Raw genomic sequence first — 21,592 nt, forward strand, 5'->3', positions numbered from 1 at the left:
TCTTAGCCGTCAAGCCCCCTCCCATAGACTTGCATTGAGGGGACGGGGCGTGACATCACACAGGGGCGGAGTCCTGACGTCATGATACTTCGGCCTCAAGGTCGTCATGCTCCACACTCTGAGCCTTCAGCACTGCGGAGAGCAAAAAAGGTGGGTGCTGAAATGACAGATTGCGGGGTGTCCCCAGCGGCAGGACCCTCACAATCAGACATCTTATCCCCTATCCTTTGGATAGGGGATAAGATGTATTAGGGCCAGAGTACCCCTTTAAGGCTATGTTCACACGGCAGAATTTCTGCAGGAAAATTCTGCAGAAATAAATTGCCCATTCACTTCAATAGAATTCCTGCAGCAGAAATTCTGCTATGTGAATGAGACAGTAGAATCCCGTTGAAGTTTATTGGCTATAAATTCATGCAGAATTCCATGCAGAGATTCTGGTGTGTGAACGTAGCCTAACAGTTCAGACAATTCTGCATGCACTGCTACCAAATAGTTTTTTTTTTTTGTTTTTTTTTTAACGGGGAGCGATTTAAATGAGGGATTCAGTTATATTTTGCTATAAACACTTGAATTTTTTACTTTTTAGTCTCCCATGACGTACAAGAGGAAAGAGATAAAGAACAAAACACTTGTGCGGATGTGCGCCTCCTGGAAGTGATACAAAAACATGAGTATAAATATTCCTTTCTGTTGGTACTTGTGCACATCCCACCGAAACGCATTGCTGTTCACACTTGTTTTTATTAAATAAGTCTGTTCTTCCCGACCACGGACGTGTCCAGGAGCTTTGTGACCACTATAAGAAGACCTTGTAAGACAGTGGATCTGAGCTTTCTGTGAGAGGCGGATGTGGAGGGGGTCCAGTATATTATGCTCTGCCCCACACCGTGGAGTGAGTTGATAACTTTTCCTTCCTTCTGGTTTTTCTGCTATTCAGTCCTCATCCTGGGTGTAAGTGTTTTGTTCTCTCTTTCCTCTTGTATTATTTGCCCATACTGAGTTTTAACCAGATTTGGGGTCCTACACTGCGCACTTTACCATTTCCAGTGGACCTTTTGAAAAGAGGATGAAATAAAGGGCTATATGATCCTTCTGTTTACTCTATCATCGCTGTCTGGCTTGGGGTGTCATGGGCCGCCAACCTTGTCCTTTGGTGGCTCCTCATGTACACCAGGTGAGTCCAGTCTTTGCTTTACTTTAATGAATTTGTTGGATGAGCGGTCTTTTTTTGTAATTTATTTTTCTCTTGACTTATACAAGCAATCGCTTGATCGCTCATACAGATCAAAGCAGAACCTATGTACTGTACTGATCCGTACTGTATTGATCGTGTTCCACCAATGATGTACATAAACATCGTTTAAAAGCTGCTGTTTGTTTTGACAGTGGCATCTAAATGGTTATTAGCCAGCAGCACAGACCGTTGCATGCTGGCTACAGGTAGGCGCCCTTGGCTACTTAAAGCAGCTGGGTATGCAGCTGGCTTGAGTCCTGAGCCCTTTCCCCACAGTCTAAGGGCACGTTCACACGCTATTACTAGCAGCGGGTTGCACGCTGCAGGGGTTACGCTACCATTGATTTAAATGGATCCACAGACAGTCCGCAATAGGGTCAGATTTGGGGACTGTCCACGGACCCATTCAGATGAATGGTAGCGCAACTTGCAGCGGGTTTCCTGCAGCGGAAAACCCGTTGCTAGTTACTAGCGTGTGAACGCACCCTTAGATTGCGTATTCTTGCTGCAGATTTTGCTGACTTCAATGGGCAGAAAAATCTGCTGAAGCAAATCTGCAGAAGATCTGCAGCAAAAATACGCACCCTTAAAAAGGGAAGCTGACAGCTGGTCTACCCACACCAAACCCAATACACAGGGTTATAGCACGGGTCCACAGTCCGGAGATATGCCTTATATTACCCGGCTTTGAGCATTGGAGGCAGGACCCAGCATACCCAGAATAGTAGGTCCTGTCTACACTGCACAGAGCCAGCTATAAGCAATGGAGGCGAATACAACAGGTAAGTTGTAATTTGGTTTATCCGCACTATGGGGGGGCATTTATCAATGTTTGCTTATGTATTCCTTTTTTTAGTTATATTTTTCTTACAATTTCTTTGCTTACGTGCGACTAATTTATCAACTGGTTTGAGCTTGTTGATAAATTTCTTTCACGTAAGCAATTATTATAATTTTTTGCTTTGGTAGTGGCTTTTTCTGCTCCATGTCTGGGCTGGAGTAAATTTAATAGGTCTTTTCATGAGATGCGACTTTCGCACTTGATAAATCTATGACCACCGCAAATCAAAAATCACTTTTTGCTTTGGTAAGCAAGATTTTTATTTTTTGCTTAGGAGACTGCACAATCAAAAAGTCACAGAAAATAAAGAGAGTAGTTACACGTGAGACTATTTTGCGACAATTTTAAGCAAAAAATAAAAATAAAATAAAAACCACTAAATGCTTTGATAAATGTCCCCCTATAAGCCCACATATTGGGTTAGTGCTGTGTACCTGATATCAGTTTCCCTTTAACCTCCCTATGACGTAATTATAGGTCAGAGGTCAATGTCAATATGAATATATGTTTTATTTACAGGATATAAAAACAGTGATGTGGGAGAGGCCTTAGCCTCATCTCAACACTTTGGTTTAAATCAGAGTTAGACAATGTTCACACACAATTCATTCATTCAGCTGTTTTTATGGACCAAAGAACGGCTGCTATTTGGACATTTTGGGGAGATTTATCAAAACCTGTGTAGAGGAAAAGTTGCCCATAGCAACCAATCAGATCGCTTCTTTCATTTTGCAGCGTTTGATTGGTGGCTATGGGCAGCTTCTCCTCTGGACAGGTTTTGATAAATCTCCCCCTTTATAGTTCAAACAACAGGCAACCCCTGGCCACCCCTCTCTGACACTGGAGGATGAATTATATAAGAGGTAGTATAATAGCATGGGGACACCAACTGCTGCTTAAGGGGTTAAGTGACAGATGCCCTTTTAATTAAGCTGGCTCCATACCTGGCAGAGACTGGAATCAGAGCAAGCTGCAGTGCCAATCATTTAAACGGGTTTGTATATTTAAAGGGGTACTCTAGATTAAAACTATTTTTTTTTTTCCACATCAACTAGCTCCAGAAAGTTAAACAGATTTTTAAATGACTTCTATTAAAAATCTTAATCCTTCCAGCATTTATCAGCTGCTGTATGCTCCACAGGAAGTTGTATAGTTCTTTTCTGTCTGACCACAGTGCTCTCTTCTGACACCTCTGTCCATATCAGGAACTGTCCAGAGCAGGAACAAATCCCCATAGCAAACCTCTCCTGCTCTGGACAGTTCCTGACATGGACAGAGGTGTCAGCAGGTGTGGTCAGAGTGAAAGGAACTACTCAACTTCCTCTGGAGCCCACGGCTGGGAGGAGGGGGGGCCGGGCTTAATCGCGGCACCCGCACTCAGCCGTATAGGGGAATTGTATTTAATGTATGTCTAAGAGCCGACCGAAGTGAACTGCAGCCTTCGGCCGGCTGCTTTTTCAGCCGTATGCGGTTTCCCGACCGTAGGCAAAAACGTGGTCGAAACCGCATACGGCCGAAAACGCAGCCGAACGGAGGCTGCAGTTCACTCCGGTCGGCTCATAGACATACATTAAATACGGTTACCCTATACGGCTGAGTGCGGGCGCCGCGATTAAGCCCCGCCCCTCCTCCCAGCCGTATCCGGGAACAGTAGTTACAAATCGTAGTGTGAACCCAGCCTTAAACAAAAACCTATACTTATCTCCCACACCTCTTTCTAGTGCTAGGTGTCAATATGTCACATTGCAGCTCAGCCAATCACTGGCTAAAGTGGTGTCCTGTCTCAGCGAGTGATTGGCAGAGCAGAACTGATGTATTGACCCCTGCCACCAGGAAGTGTGCCAGAGCCTGGGAGCGGCTAGACTAAAGGCAGCAGGGGAGAAGGAGGGCTTTATTGTAAGCAGTAAACCTGGGCATTTTTAGGCACATTCACACGTATATAATCTGCTGCAAGTCTTCTAGAATTTACTCTGGACAATCTGCCACAGATTTGTTGCAGGCCTATTAGTCAATACAGCGTAATCCGCTTATAGAAGAAATAAATAAAAAATACTGTCAGGACAACCCCTTTAACCAACAAATGCCACTAATATGGCAGTCACCTGTGGCATCCAATTGCTGTATTTGCACTGCCCCATAGAATAAAATAAACGTCAGTTTTACCCTATGGGAATCAGTGTAAACCCATTCCCATGATAAGCAGAATTGTTTTGTTTCACCTTCGCCGTACATTTTATGGTGAAATAAATGGGTTGTGTATAAAACAAGTTCTCATATGTCCAGGAGGAAAACATTAAATAGAAGAATGCCTACATCCTTAAGGGGTTAATAAGATACCTAAAAATCGCCTCACGACATGACAGCCGTTACATCCCCCTGAAATAATAGCCATTAATTCTGCCTTGTGCACTCCTGTCACCGTGTGAAATGTACAGCCCGTAGGGAACATTACATGACTCCACCAGCTTGCCGTAGTTTCCTAGTTGCGCCTTATCACGCCTCCTCAGTTCCCGGCAGATTCGCTGTTTCCATGCCGGGTCCATGTCTCGCGTCTCGTCATGCCCGGGGACAGTTGCCGCCGCCATCTTTGTACTCGCAGTCTAAAGGAAGCGGAAGTCGTGTCAGAGGGTTTACAGAGTACCTTCAATTTGATGGAAAGGCTTCTGGAGGTTAGTGAAAAGAGTTTGGGTGACTGGGGGTGGTAGTTATGTGGAGATTGCTCTGCAGTGATAGCGCATCAGAGTGTATGGTAGTGTTGACTGTAATATCCTCCAGTGGTCTCCAACCTGCGGACCTCCAGCTGTTGCAAAACTACAAATCCCAGCATGCCCGGACAGCCTATGGCTGTCCGGGCATGCTGGGAGTTGTAGTTTTGCAACAGCTGAAGGTCCGCAGGTTGGAGACCACTGCGAGTCTATAAGCATATGACATACTTCAGTGGGCTACTGAGCCTTTCTCCTATGACAATGTTTTCTTAACATTGTGTCTCCAGCTGTTGCAAAACTACAACTCCCAGCATGCAAGGACCGCCAAGTGCTGTCTGGGCATGCTGGAAGTTATAGTTTTGCAACAGCTGGAGACACACAGTTTAATTTCTATTGGGGGAGGGGATTTTTCCCTTTTCTTTTTTTTTTTTTTTTACTTTTTTTTTTTTCAACTTTTATTTTTACACTTTTTATGTCCCCATAGGGGACTATCTATAGCAATCAGCTGATTACTAATACTGTTCAGTGCTATCTATAGGACATAGCACTGATCAGTATTATCGGCTATCTTCTGCTTTCGTCTGCTCGATCTCAGACCAGAGAAGGAGATGCCGGGAGACGGACAGAGGCAGGTGAGGGGACCTCCGTCCGCCATTACAGATGATCGGATCGCCGCAGCAGCGCTGTGGGCGATCCGATCATCCATTTTAACATTTGCATTGCCGCAGATGCCGTGATTTCTACTGATCACGGCATCTGAGGGGTTAATGGCGGACATCCAGGATCCTGCACAGATTTGATGCACAGGATTTGTAACTGCAGATTAGAAGCTGTGTTCAGTCATTTAGTTTACATTGAAATCTGCAGCAGAAAATCCTGCGCATCAAATCTACGCAGGATACTGTACGTGTGAATGTACCCTAAGGGTCTATTCACACGTACAGTATTCTGCGCATATTTGATGCGCAGGATTTTCTGCTGCAGATTTCAATGTAAACTAATTGACTGAACACAGCTTGAAATCCTGCACATAAAATCTGCACAGGATACTGTATGTGTGAATAGACCCTTAGTACAAATTGGTAACAATGTGGTGATACCTATTATGTGTGTTTTTTTTTATAATTCTTTGGGATAAGAACGGACTTTATTGGGAAAGGGGAATTTATTTATTTAACACTTTATTTTTGTAACAATTTTTTTTAGAAAAATGTTTTTTACCCCCTTAGGAGACTTGAAGCTGTGATCATCTGATTGCAAGTATAGTATACAACAGGACATCTGCTGCATACTATACCTATGCTGTACGAGGGTGGGAAAAGGGTTTTCAGAAACTTAGATGGCCTATTCACAGGATATGTCATCAGTCATAAAATCCCACCCAAAAAACCTTTAAATGCACAAGGGAAAAAAGCACCTAAAATGTCAGACTTATTATTGAAGCAGTGCTGGAAGAATCCTTAAAAATCCACAGGAGCAAATCTGCAACAAATTGTGGAACAGGTGATCATGGATAACACTATACAGTACTTTGCTTCTTTCCCCGGTGCTGCAGTGGCAACACTTCCCTGATCCACTTCTGTCTTTTATCCACCTGTCTTCCCCCAGTGATGTGTTTTCTGTGTGGCCTTATCATCCTTTGATTGGCTGCAGTAGTTGGATGTCAGATATTGCGGGTGGACAAAGAAAACCAGTGGACCAGAGAAGTGTTTCCACGTAAGCATCATAGAAGATGGGGTAAGGGAAGGATAATGTTGTGGTTTTGGCAGATATTAAATTTCCCATTGAACTTAATAGTTTTAGATTTGTTAGGTCAGTTTCTGCATAAAATATTTTGCGGCATATGCTGGAGTTTGGACAGATCTTATCTATTTTGCTGCTACACTAAATTTTTTTTCTGTCCTACAGGTCATTAAGGTGTATTTGTAAGATCTCTCCTACCCATGGCTACTTATAACCTGGCAAATGAAAGACTGCGTATCCTAGAGGAGATCGAGAAAGAAATTGCGGCCATCTTATTAAATGCAGGTAAACTTGTTGAACTTAACCCTTTAACGACGAAGGACGTACATGTCACGCGGTGTCCCTGCGGCATATCAGGTCGGTCCCGGCGGCTATCAACGGCCGGGACCCGCGGCTAATACAGGACATCACCGATCGCAGTGATGCCCTGTATTAACCCTTCAGACGCGGCGATCAAAGCTGACCGCCGCGTCTGAAGTGAAAGTGAAAGTAACCCGGCTGTTCAGTCGGGCTGTTAAGGACCGCCGCGGTGAAATCGCGGCATCCCGAACAGCCTACAGGACACCGGGAGGGCCCTTACCTGCCTCCTCGGTGTCCGATCGACGAATGACTGCTCCATGCCTGAGATCCAGGCAGGAGCAGTCAAGCGCCGATAACACTGATCACAGGCGTGTTAATACACGCCAGTGATCAGCATGAGAGATCAGTGTGTGCAGTGTTATAGGTCCCTATGGGAGCTATTTCACTGCAAAAAAAAAGTGTTAATAAATGTCATTTAACCCCTTTCCTAATAAAAGTTTGAATCACCCCCCTTTTCCCAAAAAAAAAATAAAACACTGTAGATAAACATGTGGTATCGCCGCCTGCGTAAATGTCCGAACTATAAAAATATATTGTTAATTAAACCGCACTGTCAATGGCGTACATGTAAAAAAAATTCCAAAGTCCAAAAAAGCGTATTTTTGGTCACTTTTTATACCATTAAAAAAAGAATAAAAAGTGATCAAAAAGTCCGATCAAAACAAAAATGGTACTGATAAAAACTTCAGATCACGGCACAAAAAATTAGTCCTCATACCGCCCTGTACGTGGAAAAATAAAAAAGTTATAGGGGTCAGAAGATGACATTTTTAAACGTATACATTTTCCTGCATGTAGTTATGATTTTTTCCAGAAGTATGACAAAAAGAAACCTATATAAGTGGGGTATCATTTTAACCGTATGGACCTACAGAATAAAGATAAGGTGTCATTTTTACCGAAATATCACTGCATAGAAACGGAAGCCCCCAAAAGTTACAAAATGGCGTTTTTTCTTCGATTTTGTTGCACAATGATTTTTTTTTCCCGTTTCGCTGTGAATGTTTGGGTAAAATGACTATTGTCCCTGCAAAGTAGAATTGGTGATGCAAAAAATAAGCCATAATATGGATTTTTAGGTGGAAAAAGGAAAGGGTTATGATTTTTAAAAGGTAAGGAGAAAAAACTGTGCAAAAGTTGTGCAAAAACTGAAAAACCCTGCATCCTTAAGGGGTTAATGGGAGCTTAAATGGGCACTGTCAGATTCAAAAACTTTTGATATATTGTAAACCATGTATAACCAATAGGTTTTGCAATTGTTTTCATTACAACATTTTCTGTATTTCATACTGAAAAAAACTGTGAAACAACTGCCCCCCCTGCCTGCTTGGACACATACTAGTCCTGCTGTGTCCATGCGTCATCACCTATGTCATGGACACACTTCCTTGAGTGACAGCTGTCAGCACAGGGCTCAGAGCTGGAGGAAAAATCCTCCCACTGTCAGCTTGTGTCCCGCTACTGTCAGTGAGGACAAGCTGGGAGTTGTAGTTTTGCTAATGCTAGGGGAGATGTGAGCAGACAGCATACTGAGGGAGGAGGCGGAGACCTAACAGTGAGGCCACGCCCCCTCCCTTTGAGAGGAATTCAGACTAGTGAGCTAAATTAAAAGTGTAATAAAAAAATAAAGGTCAGCGTTAGAAACTGCAAATTGCAGAGGATGAAAACTTGGACCCTCTTGGCGCTCACCCGATGAAAGAATTAGCCGTGGAGGACAGTGGATAAAATATTCAACATTACTTTAATCAGCGCTAAAGACTACGCGTTTCAAGGGGTGGGACCCCCTCTTCGTCAGGTCATCCATGACCTGACGAAGAGTGGGTCCCACCCCTTGAAACGCGTAGTCTTTAGCGCTGATTAAAGTAATGTTGAATATTTTATCCACTGTTCTCCACGGCTAATTCTTTCATCGGGTGAGCGCCAAGAGGGTCCAAGTTTTCATCCTCTGCAATTTGCAGTTTCTAACGCTGATTTCCCCGACCGCTACTGTGGAACACAGAGACGGGTAGGATCCAGGCTGCTTCCCGACTTCTCACCTTATCATTGGGTTACAAGCATCAATGGGGGAGATTTATTAAAACCTGTGCAGAGGAAAAGTTGCCCAGTTGCCCATAGCAACCAATCAGATCGCTTCTTTCATTTTGCAGAGGCCTTGTTATAAATGAAAAAAATAATCTGATTGGTTGTTATGGGCAACTGGGCAACTTTTCCTCTGCACAGGTTTTGATAAATCTCCCCTAATAGGTGTTGTGCTCTAAGCATAACACCCTCAGGTGAGCGGTTATCCTTACTGCTGCTTCTATTTATCTCTGTACCATCGGAGTAACGGCACATGTCCTTTGCGCTTTTGTCTGTTTTATTTTTCATATTGTACAAGTCCAAAAAAATAAAGGTGCGACACATAAAAATTAGATGTACATGGTCAGGATTAGTATTGCAGGTGGTGACCACAGACCACTTCTCAGTTCCTATGCTTCCTGGCTGATGTTTTGGTCACTTTTGAATGCTGGCGGTGCTTTCACTCTAGTGGTAGCATGAGACTGAGTCTACAACCCACACAAGTGGCTTAGGTAGTGCAGCTCATCCAGGATGGCACATCAATGTGAGCTATGGCAACAAGATTTGTTGTGTCTGTCAGCATGGAGGCGCTACCAGGAGACAGGCCAGTACCTCAGGAGACATGGAGGAGGCCGTAGGAGGGCAACAACCCAGCAGCAGGACTGCTACCTCCACTGCCAGAGCCCTGCAAAATGACCTCCAGCAGGCCACAAATGTACATGTGTCCACTCCAATGGGCAGAAACAGACTCCATGAGGGTGGTATGAGGGCCCGACATCCACAGGCGGGGGTTGTGCTTACAGCCGTACACAGTGCAGGACGTTTGGCATTTGCCAGAGAACAACAAGCAAATTCTCCACTGATGCCCTGTGCTCTTTACAGATGAAAGCAGGTTCACACTGAGCACGTGATAGACGTGACAGAGTCTGGAGACGCCATGGAGAACATTCTGTTGCCTGCAACATCCTCCAGCAAGACCGGTTTGGCGGTGGGTCAGTAATGGTGTGGGGTGGCATTTCTTTGGGGGCCGCACAGCCCTCCATGTGCTTGCCAGAGGTAGCCTGACTGCCATTAGGTACCAAGATGAGAACCTCAGACCCCTTGTGAGACCATATGCTGGTGCGGTTGGCCCTGGGTTCCTCCTAATGCAAGACAATACTAGACCTCATGTGGCTGGAGTGTGTCAGCAGTTCCTGCAAGAGGAAGGCATTGATGCTATGGACTGGCCCGCCCGTTCCCCAGACCTGAATCCGATTGAGCACATCTGGGACATCATGTGTCGCTCCATTCACCAAATGCCTTGTTGCACCACAGACTGCCCAGAAGTTGGCGGATGCTTAAGTCCAGGTCTGGGAGGACATCCCTCATGAGACCATCCACCACCTCATCAGGAGCATGCCCAGGCATTGTAGGGAGGTCATACGGGCACGTGGAGGCCACACACACTACTGAGCCTCATTTTGACTTGTTTTAAGGACATTACATCAAAATTGGATCAACCTGTAGTGTGGTTTTCCATTTTGATTTTGAGTGTGACTCCATATCCAGACCTCCATGGGTTGATCAATTTGATTTCCATTGATAATTTTTGTGTGATTATGTTGTCAGCACATTCAACTATGTAAAGATGGAAGTATTTCATGCGATCAGTTCATCCATTCAGATCTAGGATGTATTATCTTAGTGTTTTTGCACAAAAAGTCACACTTGCGAAATTTTTTTTTTTCTTTTTTAGTGCTTTTTAAAGACAATATTGTAAGCTAGGTCTCGGCTGGTGTAGATTTACCATGTTGTGGAGGGATTTTTGACTTTTTATGCAACATTTGCACTTGATAAATCTGTTACCACTGCAAGTTGAAAACTGAAATTGACTTTTGAAGGATCATTTGTACCTTTTTGCTTACTGTGTAAATCTGACCGATCGTCAAGAAAAAGCTGGTAGAGAGATACCACAAAAGACTTGCGACTGTAAATGCAAAGAAAGGTGTTTGTACCAAGTATTGCCTCAAGCGGTGAATATTATGCATCCAACAGATGTCAACTTTTTTGTTCTCATTGTTTCTTGTGTCACAGCTTTTTTGCACTTGCTATGGATGTTGTGTTGATCAAAAGTTAAAAATGAAGTCTATTTGAATTCAAGTTTGTCACTGTAGCAAAATGGGCAGGACTCTGTGCTAGTCAGGGCCCACTGATGTTTTTGTTTTGTTGCTGTAATGTATAAGGTATTTCATGAAGTTTAACCTTCTATACCCAAAAAACCATTTGGTTCAGAAGAAGGAAAGAACATCCTTAGAGTTGACTATATAGTCCCCTGTTGATATTCAGACAGATCCCTGGATCAATATGCTACATAAATACATTATTCTGAAGGAAGATATATAACCTTAAGCTTGTCCACACTTTAATCCAGTATCCAATCGTGTGCAAGCATCTTGCAGGAAAGTATGCATTTGGAGTTGTAATAATTCCTTTTTCAGGGATCTAAATATAATTCTTTACAATAGTATTTCATTCTTGGAGAATATAAAATCTTGGTTGTTTTGCTCAAATTGTCTATGCTTTTGTGCATTAAGCCTTAATGCCAGTGAAAATGCAAATCTTTGTTCTTTTTTACTTGTTGCAGGGAATGTTATATTAGAGCTCTCCAAAGAGAAGCCAAATGAACGCCTTCTAGACAGACATGCCACTCAGTTCGCCACCTCCATGCAGAAGGTTGAATCTGAACTCTCAGGACAAATCCGTTATCTCACACAGGTATCTTTAAAAAGCGCTTTAATTATCTTAAGATTTAAATCACAGCCGCAATTGGCCCTCATTTACTATTGGAGTTCTGTTCAAATTTAGGTAAAAAAAAGTATGGGGAATGCATTTCACTCTATTAAAGGGGTTCTCCAGTGCTTACACATCTTCTCCCCTATCCAAGGGATAGGGGATAAGATGCCTGATCACGGGAGTCCCGCCGCTGGGGACCCCCGGGATCTTGCACGCGGCACTCCGTTTGTAATCAGTCCCCGGAGCGTGTTTGCTCCGGGTCTGATTACGGACGACCACCAGGCCAGCGGCGTGTGACATCACGCCTCCGCCCCCGTGTGACATCACGCTCCGCCCCTCAATGCAAGTCTACGGGAGGGGGCGTGATAGCTGTCACGCTCCCTCCCATAGGCTTGCATTGAGGGGCGGAGCATGACTTCACACGGGGGCGGAGGCGTGACGTCACACGCCGCTGGCCCGTGTCGCCCGTAATCAGACCCGGAGCGAACACGCTTCGGGGACTGATTACAAACTCGGTGCCGCGTGCAAGATCACGGGGGTCCCCAACGGCGGGACTCCTGCAATCAGCATCTTATCCCCTATCCTTTGGATAGGGGATAAGATGTGTAAGCACCGGAGAACCCCTTTAATGTGTGCTAAAATTTCTCTTTTTCAGCTCAAGTTGTCACTTTCAGCTATTTTTCTAAAATGTGGGTGGTTTTCTTTATTTTAACAGTTTGTGATTTATGAAATTGTTAAAAGGGTTATTCGATGTGAAACTTTTTATTTAAAAAATCTGGCCAGGTTGCTGGTGTAATGAAGAAAACTGTGTCCCTGTAGCAGAATGTGACCCTCTGCACAGGGACACACTTTTCTGCTTTACAGACAGCTCCCTAACCCCTTATCCTCAGCACTGAGAAGGGGTCACATTCGGCTACGGAACACAGTTTTTCACTTCACCGGCCTTAAAACCTAACATCTGAAATTTCCTCCTTGCCACTCCCCCGATACCTCTGGTGAGGTCATCTTCCTGGTTGCCAGGGGCCACAGTGCTTTTAATTTTCCACCTACAGACCCATATGATGGCTTGCTTTTTTTTGTGCCACGAATTGTACTTTATTATAACGTCACTCATTTTACCACCGAATCTACAATAAAACAAAAAAAAATTTGGGTTGAAATTGAAAAAACTTTGTACAACTTTTGGAGGCTTCCGTTTCTATGCAGTGCACTTTTCGGTAAAAATGGCATGTTATCATTATTATGTAGGTCCATACAGTTAAAAAGATACCTAATTTATATAGGTTTTGTTTTACTACCTAATTATTGAAAGGAGTATGCTTAAAATAGTCGTCTTCTGACCCCTTTAACTCTTATTTTTCTGTATACTGAGATGTATGAGGGCTCATTTTTTGGTATATGAAGTGACCAAAAAATATGTAGTTCTGGAGTTTGATATTTTTTTTATGTTTACGCATTGACTTTGCAGTTTAATTTAATTTTATATTTTAATATGTAGAAATTATAAATATAAAATATTTATGTGAACCAGTCCTCAAAAGCACAGGGGAGAGAAAAAGGAAAAGACTAGTGGAGATGGGATCCAAGAAATGGTCTTTATTATATAAAAAGGATATATATGATCATATATATCCTTTTTATATAATAAAGACCATTTCTTGGATCCCATCTCCACTAGTCTTTTCCTTTTTCTCTCCCCTGTGCTTTTGAGGACTGGTTCACATAAATATTTTATATTTATAATTTCTACATATTACATTAGGCCTTTTGGGTGAAGGCAACACCTTTAACCTCAAGCACATTATTTATTTTATCCTAAGTGAGCTACACATATTTTACATTTTATATTTTAATAGTTCGGACATTTACGTATGTTTATATTTTATTTTATTGGGAAAAGGAGATGACACTAACTTTTATTAGAGAAGGGTCTTATTGATCGTGGTATCTAAAGGGTTAATGCGGGACCTCAGCCTCAACAGCGATGTTCTGCATTAGGTCCTAAGTGCACATTATACTGTGGAAGTGGGTGCAGGACATACATGACATCCTTAACCCCTTAAGGACGCAGGACGTAAATGTACGTCCTGGTGAGGTGGTACTTAACGCACCAGGACGTACATTTACGTCCTGTGCATAACCGCGGGCATTGGAGCGATGCCCGTGTCATGCGCGGCTGATCCCGGCTGCTGATCGCAGCCAGGGACCCGCCGGCAATGGCCGACGCCCGCGATCTCGCGGGCGTCCGCCATTAACCCCTCAGGTGCCGGGATCAATACAGATCCCGGCATCTGCGGCAGTGCGCGATTTGAATGAATGATCGGGTCGCCCGCAGCGCTGCTGCGGGGATCCGATCATTCATAACGCCACACGGAGGTCCCCTCTCCTTCCTCCGTCCGGCTCCCGGCGTCTCCTGCTCTGGTCTGCGATCGAGCAGACCAGAGCAGAAGATCACCGAAAACACTGATCTGTTCTATGTCCTATACATAGAACAGATCAGTATTAGCAATCATGGTATTGCTATGAATAATCCCCTATGGGGACTATTCAAGTGTAAAAAAAAAATGTAAAAAAATGTAAAAGTAAAAAAAAAGTGAAAAATCCCCTCCCCCAATAAAAAAAGTAAAACGTCCGTTTTTTCCTATTTTACCCCCAAAAAGCGTAAATCATTTTTTGTTATAGACATATTTGGTATCGCCGCGTGCGTAAATGTCCGAACTATTAAAATAAAATGTTAATGATCCCGTACGGTGAACGGCGTGAACGAAAAAAAAAAAAAAGTCCAAAATTCCTACTTTTTTAATACATTTTATTAAAAAAAAAATTATAAAAAATGTATTAAAAGTTTTTTATATGCAAATGTGGTATCAAAAAAAAGTACAGATCATGGCGCAAAAAATAAGCCCCCATACCGCTGCTTATACGGAAAAATAAAAAAGATAGAGGTCATCAAAATAAAGGGATTATAAACGTACTAATTTGGTTAAAAAGTTTGTGATTTTTTTTAAGCGCAACAATAATATTAAAGTATATAATAATGGGTATCATTTTAATTGTATTGACGCTCAGAATAAAGAACACACGTCATTTTTACCATAAATTGTACGGCGTGAAAATGAAACCTTCCAAAATTAGCAAAATTGCGTTTTTCGTTTTAATTTTCCCACAAAAATAGTGTTTTTTGGTTGCGCCATACATTTTATGATATAATGAGTGATGTCATTACAAAGGACAACTGGTCGCGCAAAAAACAAGCCCTCATACTAGTCTGTGGATGAAAATATAAAAGAGTTATGATTTTTAGAAGGCGAGGAGGAAAAAATGAAAACGTAAAAATTAAATTGTCTGAGTCCTTAAGGCCAAAATGGGCTGAGTCCTTAAGGAGTTAAAGGGTAGCTCCCACCAAGTAATATATAATCTAATATGTCCCTACCTAGTAGTAATCTAGCCCTAACCCCCTACCTGGCTTCAAACATTTTTTAAATCACGTTATTAGAGCAGATTTAGTGCTTCTCAATCTGCCCTATAATGCAGGGCAGGAAGCAGCGCTTCCCAACAGGCACGACGTCACTGACGCCTTGCTGGGCGCTTGCTTCCGCCCTCACATCGTCTATGCAGCGCTCCTGTCGGGAGCGCTGCATAGATGATCTGCCAATAGCACGGCAGGCAGCTCTGGGGTCTCCTCCTCCCTGTTTAGCTGTGCATGTGCTATCCAGGGAGGAGGAGTAGAGGAGCATCGCCGGCCTGCCGTGCACATTGAAAAACTACAACTTCCAGTATGCCCATACAGCTGTCAGGGCATGCTGGGAGTTGTAGTTTTTCAGCAGCTGGAGGCACACTGTTTGAGAAACACTCGTGTAATCAGGGTGCCTCAAGCTGCTGCAAAACTACAACTCCCAGCATGCCCTGAAAGCTAATGACTGTATGGTCATGCTGGGAGTTGTATAAAGTATAAGACCTCAGATCAGACTTACCCATCCGGAGAATCAGCACAGCAATGAGTGCACGCGCTGCCTTCGGACAGGGTAACGGGGGCGGGGCCACGCGCGAGGCCAGTCGAGCTGGCCAATGCGCGCAGCCCCAGCTATCAGCGTGCTTGCTCTCGCCTGTTTGATTGACAGGCGGGAGCGAGCACCGCAGTGACTGAATTTCGACTCATTTGTCAGGCTGAAATGAGTCGAAATTCTGTAGTGACGTCACTGCCGAATGCATTCGGCCACTAGGAGGGCGACCCCTAGTGGCCGAATTTAAAAGTGATTTTAAACTGGTTTAAAATCACTTTTTTAAATTAAAGTATATTAGAGATATGTTGTAGTACTTAAGTACTACAACATATACATTTTTTTATTTCATGACAGTGCCCATTTAAGAGAATAAAGCCGGATAACCCATTTAACCCTGTTTTTGGCATTTCTTTAACTGATTGTTCACTTCTAACAGAGAGATTAAATAAATGAAAATCACCAATATTTCTTGACATGTATAAAACACATTCATAGATATGAGGGAAAACTCAAAAGAAATCTACTATGGGGAAAACAAAAAATGGAAAAATAGATTTATCAAAACCTGTGCAGAGGAAAAGTTGACTAGTTGCCCATAGCAACCAATCAGATTGCTTCTTTAATGAGTCTCCCTGACTCTATGGGTGGTGTGAATGGGGAAGCCTTGTCTTTTAAAGTCTAGCCCTCTTACACTGCACTAACCAGTCGATATCAGTAGTAAACACCAATAAGCAGAGTTCTTCTGTTATGTATTCTCTTGCAGGTAGCTACAGGACAGCCCCATGAAGGTTCCAGTTACAGCGCACGCAAGGATGGAACAATGGCACTCAACAGAATTGACTATGCTCGAGTGAAGCTAGCAGAACTGTGTAGAACATGTGAGCAGATGTTGGAGCAGCCTTGATCTTCATTAAAAAAAAAAATTTTGTGTATAGGGAACTAAATCGGAGTTCTCAAACTATTTGCTTATATACTAAGAAATCAGTGTTCTTCAAGACACGAAAAAAGACTTTGCAATCTTACGAATTGTAATTTTTTGCATTTCAGGCATTATTTGTGATTTTTTTTTTGTTATCTACAACTGTTCAAGGGAAAAAGTTTAAACGTAGATTTGTTAATTTGTTACTAAAATTAATTTGATCATTTGTAAAGATCACCTTTATGATAAACATAATAAAATGTCTCCAAGGGAATGAATATTCAGCTATTGTTATAGATGGGGTTGTTTTTTCCATCATGGTATATACCAGCATTGGAGACCAGAGGGTTAAGCCTAAGAGTGCCTGTTGGCTATATGCATATGTTTTGAATAGAAGGGGGGGGGGGGGGGATAAACTGTTGTCATACTTCAGATGGTGGATTATCTACCCAAAGATTGGGCAGTTGAAATCTGACTGCCTGATCTTTGTCTTCCACGACACCTGCGGTAGAGGAAGAATCAAGAGGCCTCCATGTACATTACTCAACATGGTGTGCTAAATGTCATGGTTACCAGCCTAGGTATATTTAAAAAAAAAAACTATAAAGATCACTGTACTGTCCATTTATATATTTGTACATTGTGATCAAAACACCCCTAAAACAGCTTTTCTTTAAACTAAATAACCCCAAGCTTGATGATCTGTCTTGGTCCTGTAATCCTCCCATATCATATTCATCTTTGTCATCCTCCTCTGTACCCGCTCCAGTTCAGCCATATTCTTCTTATATACAGGGTCCCAATACATACAATATTCCATATGGGGGCTGACTAATGATTTATACAGATGAAAAACTATAGGGAAGATTTATCAAAATCTGTGCAAAGGAAACGTTGAGTAGTTGCCCATAGCAACCAATCAGATGCTTTTTAAAAATTTGGGCAATTTGGTTGCTATTGCCAACTGGTCAACTTTTCTACTGCACACGTTTTAATAAATCTCCTCATGTGTCCTTGTCACAAGCCTCTATGCCTCTTTTGAAACATCCCTTCAGCCCAAGTACATAACCTTACATTTATCCACATAAAACTTCCCAACCCCTGGTGATTACCTTACCAAGTTTAGTGTTATTTGCAAATATTGAAATTCTGCTCTGTAATACCATTATAACATATTGAAAAGTGGACCCAGTACTTATCCCCCTGGTACCCACTTGCAACTGGGACCCAACCAGAGTCTGATCCATTAATATCCACCCTCTGCTTCCTATAACTAAGCCAGTTGCTAACCCATTTATGTGTATATCTTTCCCTAGTCACAGCATCCTCATTTTATGTACTAACCTTTTGTGTAGCGCAGTATTAAATGCTTGAGGCTAGGTTTCCACTTTTTTTTTTTGTCACCAAAAAAAAAAAACACCACAGCTGTTTTCCTGCATTTTGGTAGTTTTTCTGCCATTTTTGCTGGTGTGTGGAAATTTTGTAGCCTGTGGCAGTTTTTCACGGCCCGTTTTTCAGCGCCCGGCCCATGGAGTGTAAGGAGTGATGCATAGCAACACTACTCGCCTCTGCCGGCCGTATGTTACACATACAGTCATGGCCGTTAATGTTGGCACCCATTAAATTTTTCAAGAAAATGAAGTATTTCTCACAGAAAAGGATTGCAGTAACACATGTTTTGCTATACACATGTTTATTCACTTTTGTGTGTATTGGAACTAAACCAAAAAGGGAGGAAAAAAAGCAAATTGGACATAATGTCACACCATACTCCAAAAATGGGCTGGACAAAATTATTGGTACCCTTAACTTAAAGAGTAGCTATCACGTCTAGGGATATTTGGCAAGTGGTTTTCTCCTCACACATGCTGGTGTCACCAGTGGTTAATAACAAACTGATTCAATTGAATATTATCCATTACAGTTATGTCACCCCTCTCAGGTTGCTTAGAATGGGTCGCTCTGATGCCTGTCATCGCTGTGGTGCTGCCAGAGCGGATTTTTGGCATCTTTTGGGCCTGCCCTTTCATTGAGTCATTTTGGAGGGAGGTTATTCAACTTCTCGCCACCCTTGCTCAGCCGCCCTTATCTGCTGATCCCCTTATTTACCTCTTTGGTGTCATGGATGAGGAGGTGTGGACGCATTATGTCCGCATCTTCTTGAGGGAAACTTTATTTATGGCCAGGAAAGCTATTGCACTTAAGTGGATGGACCCCAGCCCTCCTACTTTATCTCAGTGGAAGGCTCTGGTGAATGCTATGATACCTTTTTCCCATTTGGTCTATAAAAATAGGAAATGTCCGGGTAAATTCCTCTCAGTATGGGGCGTATGGTGCTCCTCCCCGTCCACCCAATGTTCATATTCTATGTCTCCTCAAGGGTTTCCGTAACCGGCTCTTGGGGCCCATGTGTCATTGTTCTGTGTGACCTTCGTTTGGACCTTTTCTATATCCTGTTGGTTAGTCCCCTACAACTCCTTCTCGTGCATGGGTCTGATGTATAGCACTTCCATTCTCCCCCGCCCCCCCCCCCCCTTTTTTCCTTTTTCTTTCAACTTCTTTCTTTCTTTTTTACTAGGGTGGTAGCTATTTATTTCCAGGATATACTCCATGTTAGTATTCTAGATGTCTATTTACTGAATGTTCTGGGTTCTCTCAGGGTTCTCTGGGTTATTTACTCACTGTTTGCTATATTGCACTCTACGATACCTATCATTGTCGTTTACATTCTGTTTAATTGTACTATATTTCAATTGCCTTGACTCATTTTAATGTGTACTGGACTTTATTTACTTTATTGGGCCTGCGGGCCCAATAAAAAAAAAAAAAAAAAAAAAAGTAGCTATCCCTAAATTAAATTTCCCTATTCCCCCTCCCCATCTGTCCCTGACACTAACTACATCTATCCCTGTCTTTATTTTCCGCCAAATCCCCATAAAATTACCTTTTTTTCAACAGCTGCAGGAGCTCAGAGTTGAGCTCTGTGGTGAGGGCAGGAAGTGGGCAGCCCCGGCAGGCGCGACGTCATCTGAAGCCTGGCCGGGGCTCGCTTCCGGTTCATACCGAATACTGAAATTTTTTCCCTGCACGATATGAATTTTTCCCATACCGCAATACCAGTTGGGCCCCTCTCCCTCAAATGAATGAATTATCAGCTGCAGCGGCTGTCCCCCACATCAGGGAAATAATCATCATCATAATCCTGTGAGCCGCCCGTGCTTTAAATTAATGAGATGCAGGCCGCATGCGCTATAAATGGTTAAGATGCCGGCCGCAGTGCTATAAATGGTTAAGTTGCGGCCACGGTATTATAAATGGTTAAGATGCCGGCCGCATGCTCTATAAATGAATAAGATGTGGCCGTGGCAAGCTATCACCTCCCCCTGCAAGCGCTAAAAGCCTGGCTTTTAGCGCTTGCATGGGGAGCTGATAGCTTTCCGCTCACAACTTAAAGGAAAACAGTCAGATATTTTCTCCCGCACTATCCTAACGGATAGTGCGGGAGACACTGATTAGAACAAGCCCTACCTTACCCTGATCCGCCCGGCCGTTTGCCCGCAATTGTAGTTTTATTTGATGTGTATATCTTGCTGTAACTGGCACAGTCGGGGCTTCTGCTGGTTAACTGGCACTGACGTCAGCGCCGCTTATGAATATTCATCCCCCCCTCCCTCCAGTTCTCCCTCTCTTCGCCGCTCCTAACTGGAGCGAGGGGGGATGAATATTCATAAGAGGTGCTGACGCCAGTGCCAGTTAACCTGCAGAAGTCCCACCCATGCCAGTTACAGCAAGATATACACATAGAATAAAACTACAATTGCGGGTGAACGGCCGGGCAGATCTGGGTAAGGTAGGACTCGTTTTAATCAGCGTCTCCCGCACTATCCACCAGGATAGTGCGAGAGAAAATATCTGACAGTTTTCCTTTAATCGTTTCCAGCGCCGCGGCCGCATCTTATTCATTTATAGCGCATGCGGCCGACATCTCAGAGCAGCGCCAGAGTCACACATGATTAGTTCCCCAGGGAGGAGGAGGAGGGGGGGAATACCGTTAAATACTGTGGAACCGTCATAACTTACAAAAATACCGTGATATGCATTTTTAGTCATATCGCCCAGCACTACTTCTTACACCTCTCAGCCAGAATGTTGGACCGCTCTTCCTTTGAAAACTGCTCCAGGTCTCTCTTATTGGAAGGGCGCCTTTTTCCAACAACAATTTTAAGATCTCTCCACAGGTGTTTAATGGGATTTAGATCTGGATTCATTGCTGGCCACTTCATAACTCTCCAGCACTTTGTTGCCATCCATTTCTGGGTGCTTTTTGATGTATGTTTGGGGTCATTGTCCTGCTGAAAGACCCAAGATCTCAGATGCAAACCCAGCTTTCTGACACTGGGCTGTACAGTGCGACCCAAAATTCGTTGGTAATGCTCAGATTTCATGATGCCGTGCACACATGCAAGGCACCCAGTGCCAGAGGCAGCAGGAGAACCCCAAAACATCATTGAACTTCCACCATATTTCACTGTAGGTACTATGTTCTTTTCTTTGTAGGCCTCATTCCGTTTTCGGTAAACAGTAGAATGATGTGCTTTACCAAAAAGCTCTATCTTGGTCTCATCTGTCCACAAGATGTTTTCCCAGAAGGATTTTGGCTTACTCAAGTTCATTTTGGCAAAATGTATTCTTGCTTTTTTATGTATCTGTGTCAGTGGTGGGGTCATCCTGGGTCTCCTGCCATAGCGTTTAATTTCATTTAAATGTCGATGGCTAGTTCGTGCTGACACTGATGCTCCCTGAGCCTGCAGGACAGCTTGAATATCTTTGGAACTTGTTTGGGGCTGCTTATCCACCATCCGGACTACACTGCATTAACACCTTTTTCATCTATTTTTCTCTTATGTCCATGCCCAGGGAGATTATCTACAGTGCCATGGGTTGTAAACTTCT

At 43.2% G+C, this 21,592-nt stretch overlaps 1 protein-coding gene across 2 annotated transcripts; it reads left to right on the forward strand.

Annotated features, from left to right (window-relative positions):
* Nucleotides 1-4,598: 4,598 nt before the first annotated feature.
* Nucleotides 4,599-16,932, forward strand: MED11 (mediator complex subunit 11). 2 transcript variants are annotated; one of them, XM_056570894.1, is made up of 4 exons: nucleotides 4,599-4,747; nucleotides 6,692-6,811; nucleotides 11,568-11,698; nucleotides 16,484-16,932. In XM_056570894.1, the coding sequence occupies exons 2-4, from the start codon at nucleotides 6,727-6,729 to the stop codon at nucleotides 16,622-16,624; spliced, it is 357 nt and encodes a 118-aa protein (XP_056426869.1). In that variant the 5' UTR covers nucleotides 4,599-4,747; nucleotides 6,692-6,726; the 3' UTR covers nucleotides 16,625-16,932. The 2 variants fall into 2 exon arrangements, with proteins under 2 accessions (XP_056426869.1, XP_056426876.1); XM_056570901.1 differs by lacking the exon at nucleotides 4,599-4,747 and adding an exon at nucleotides 6,476-6,499.
* The last annotated feature ends 4,660 nt before the right edge of the window (nucleotides 16,933-21,592 follow it).

This window comes from Hyla sarda, chromosome 1 (genome assembly GCF_029499605.1).
Source record: "Hyla sarda isolate aHylSar1 chromosome 1, aHylSar1.hap1, whole genome shotgun sequence".
Classification (NCBI taxonomy): Eukaryota; Metazoa; Chordata; class Amphibia; order Anura; family Hylidae; genus Hyla; species Hyla sarda.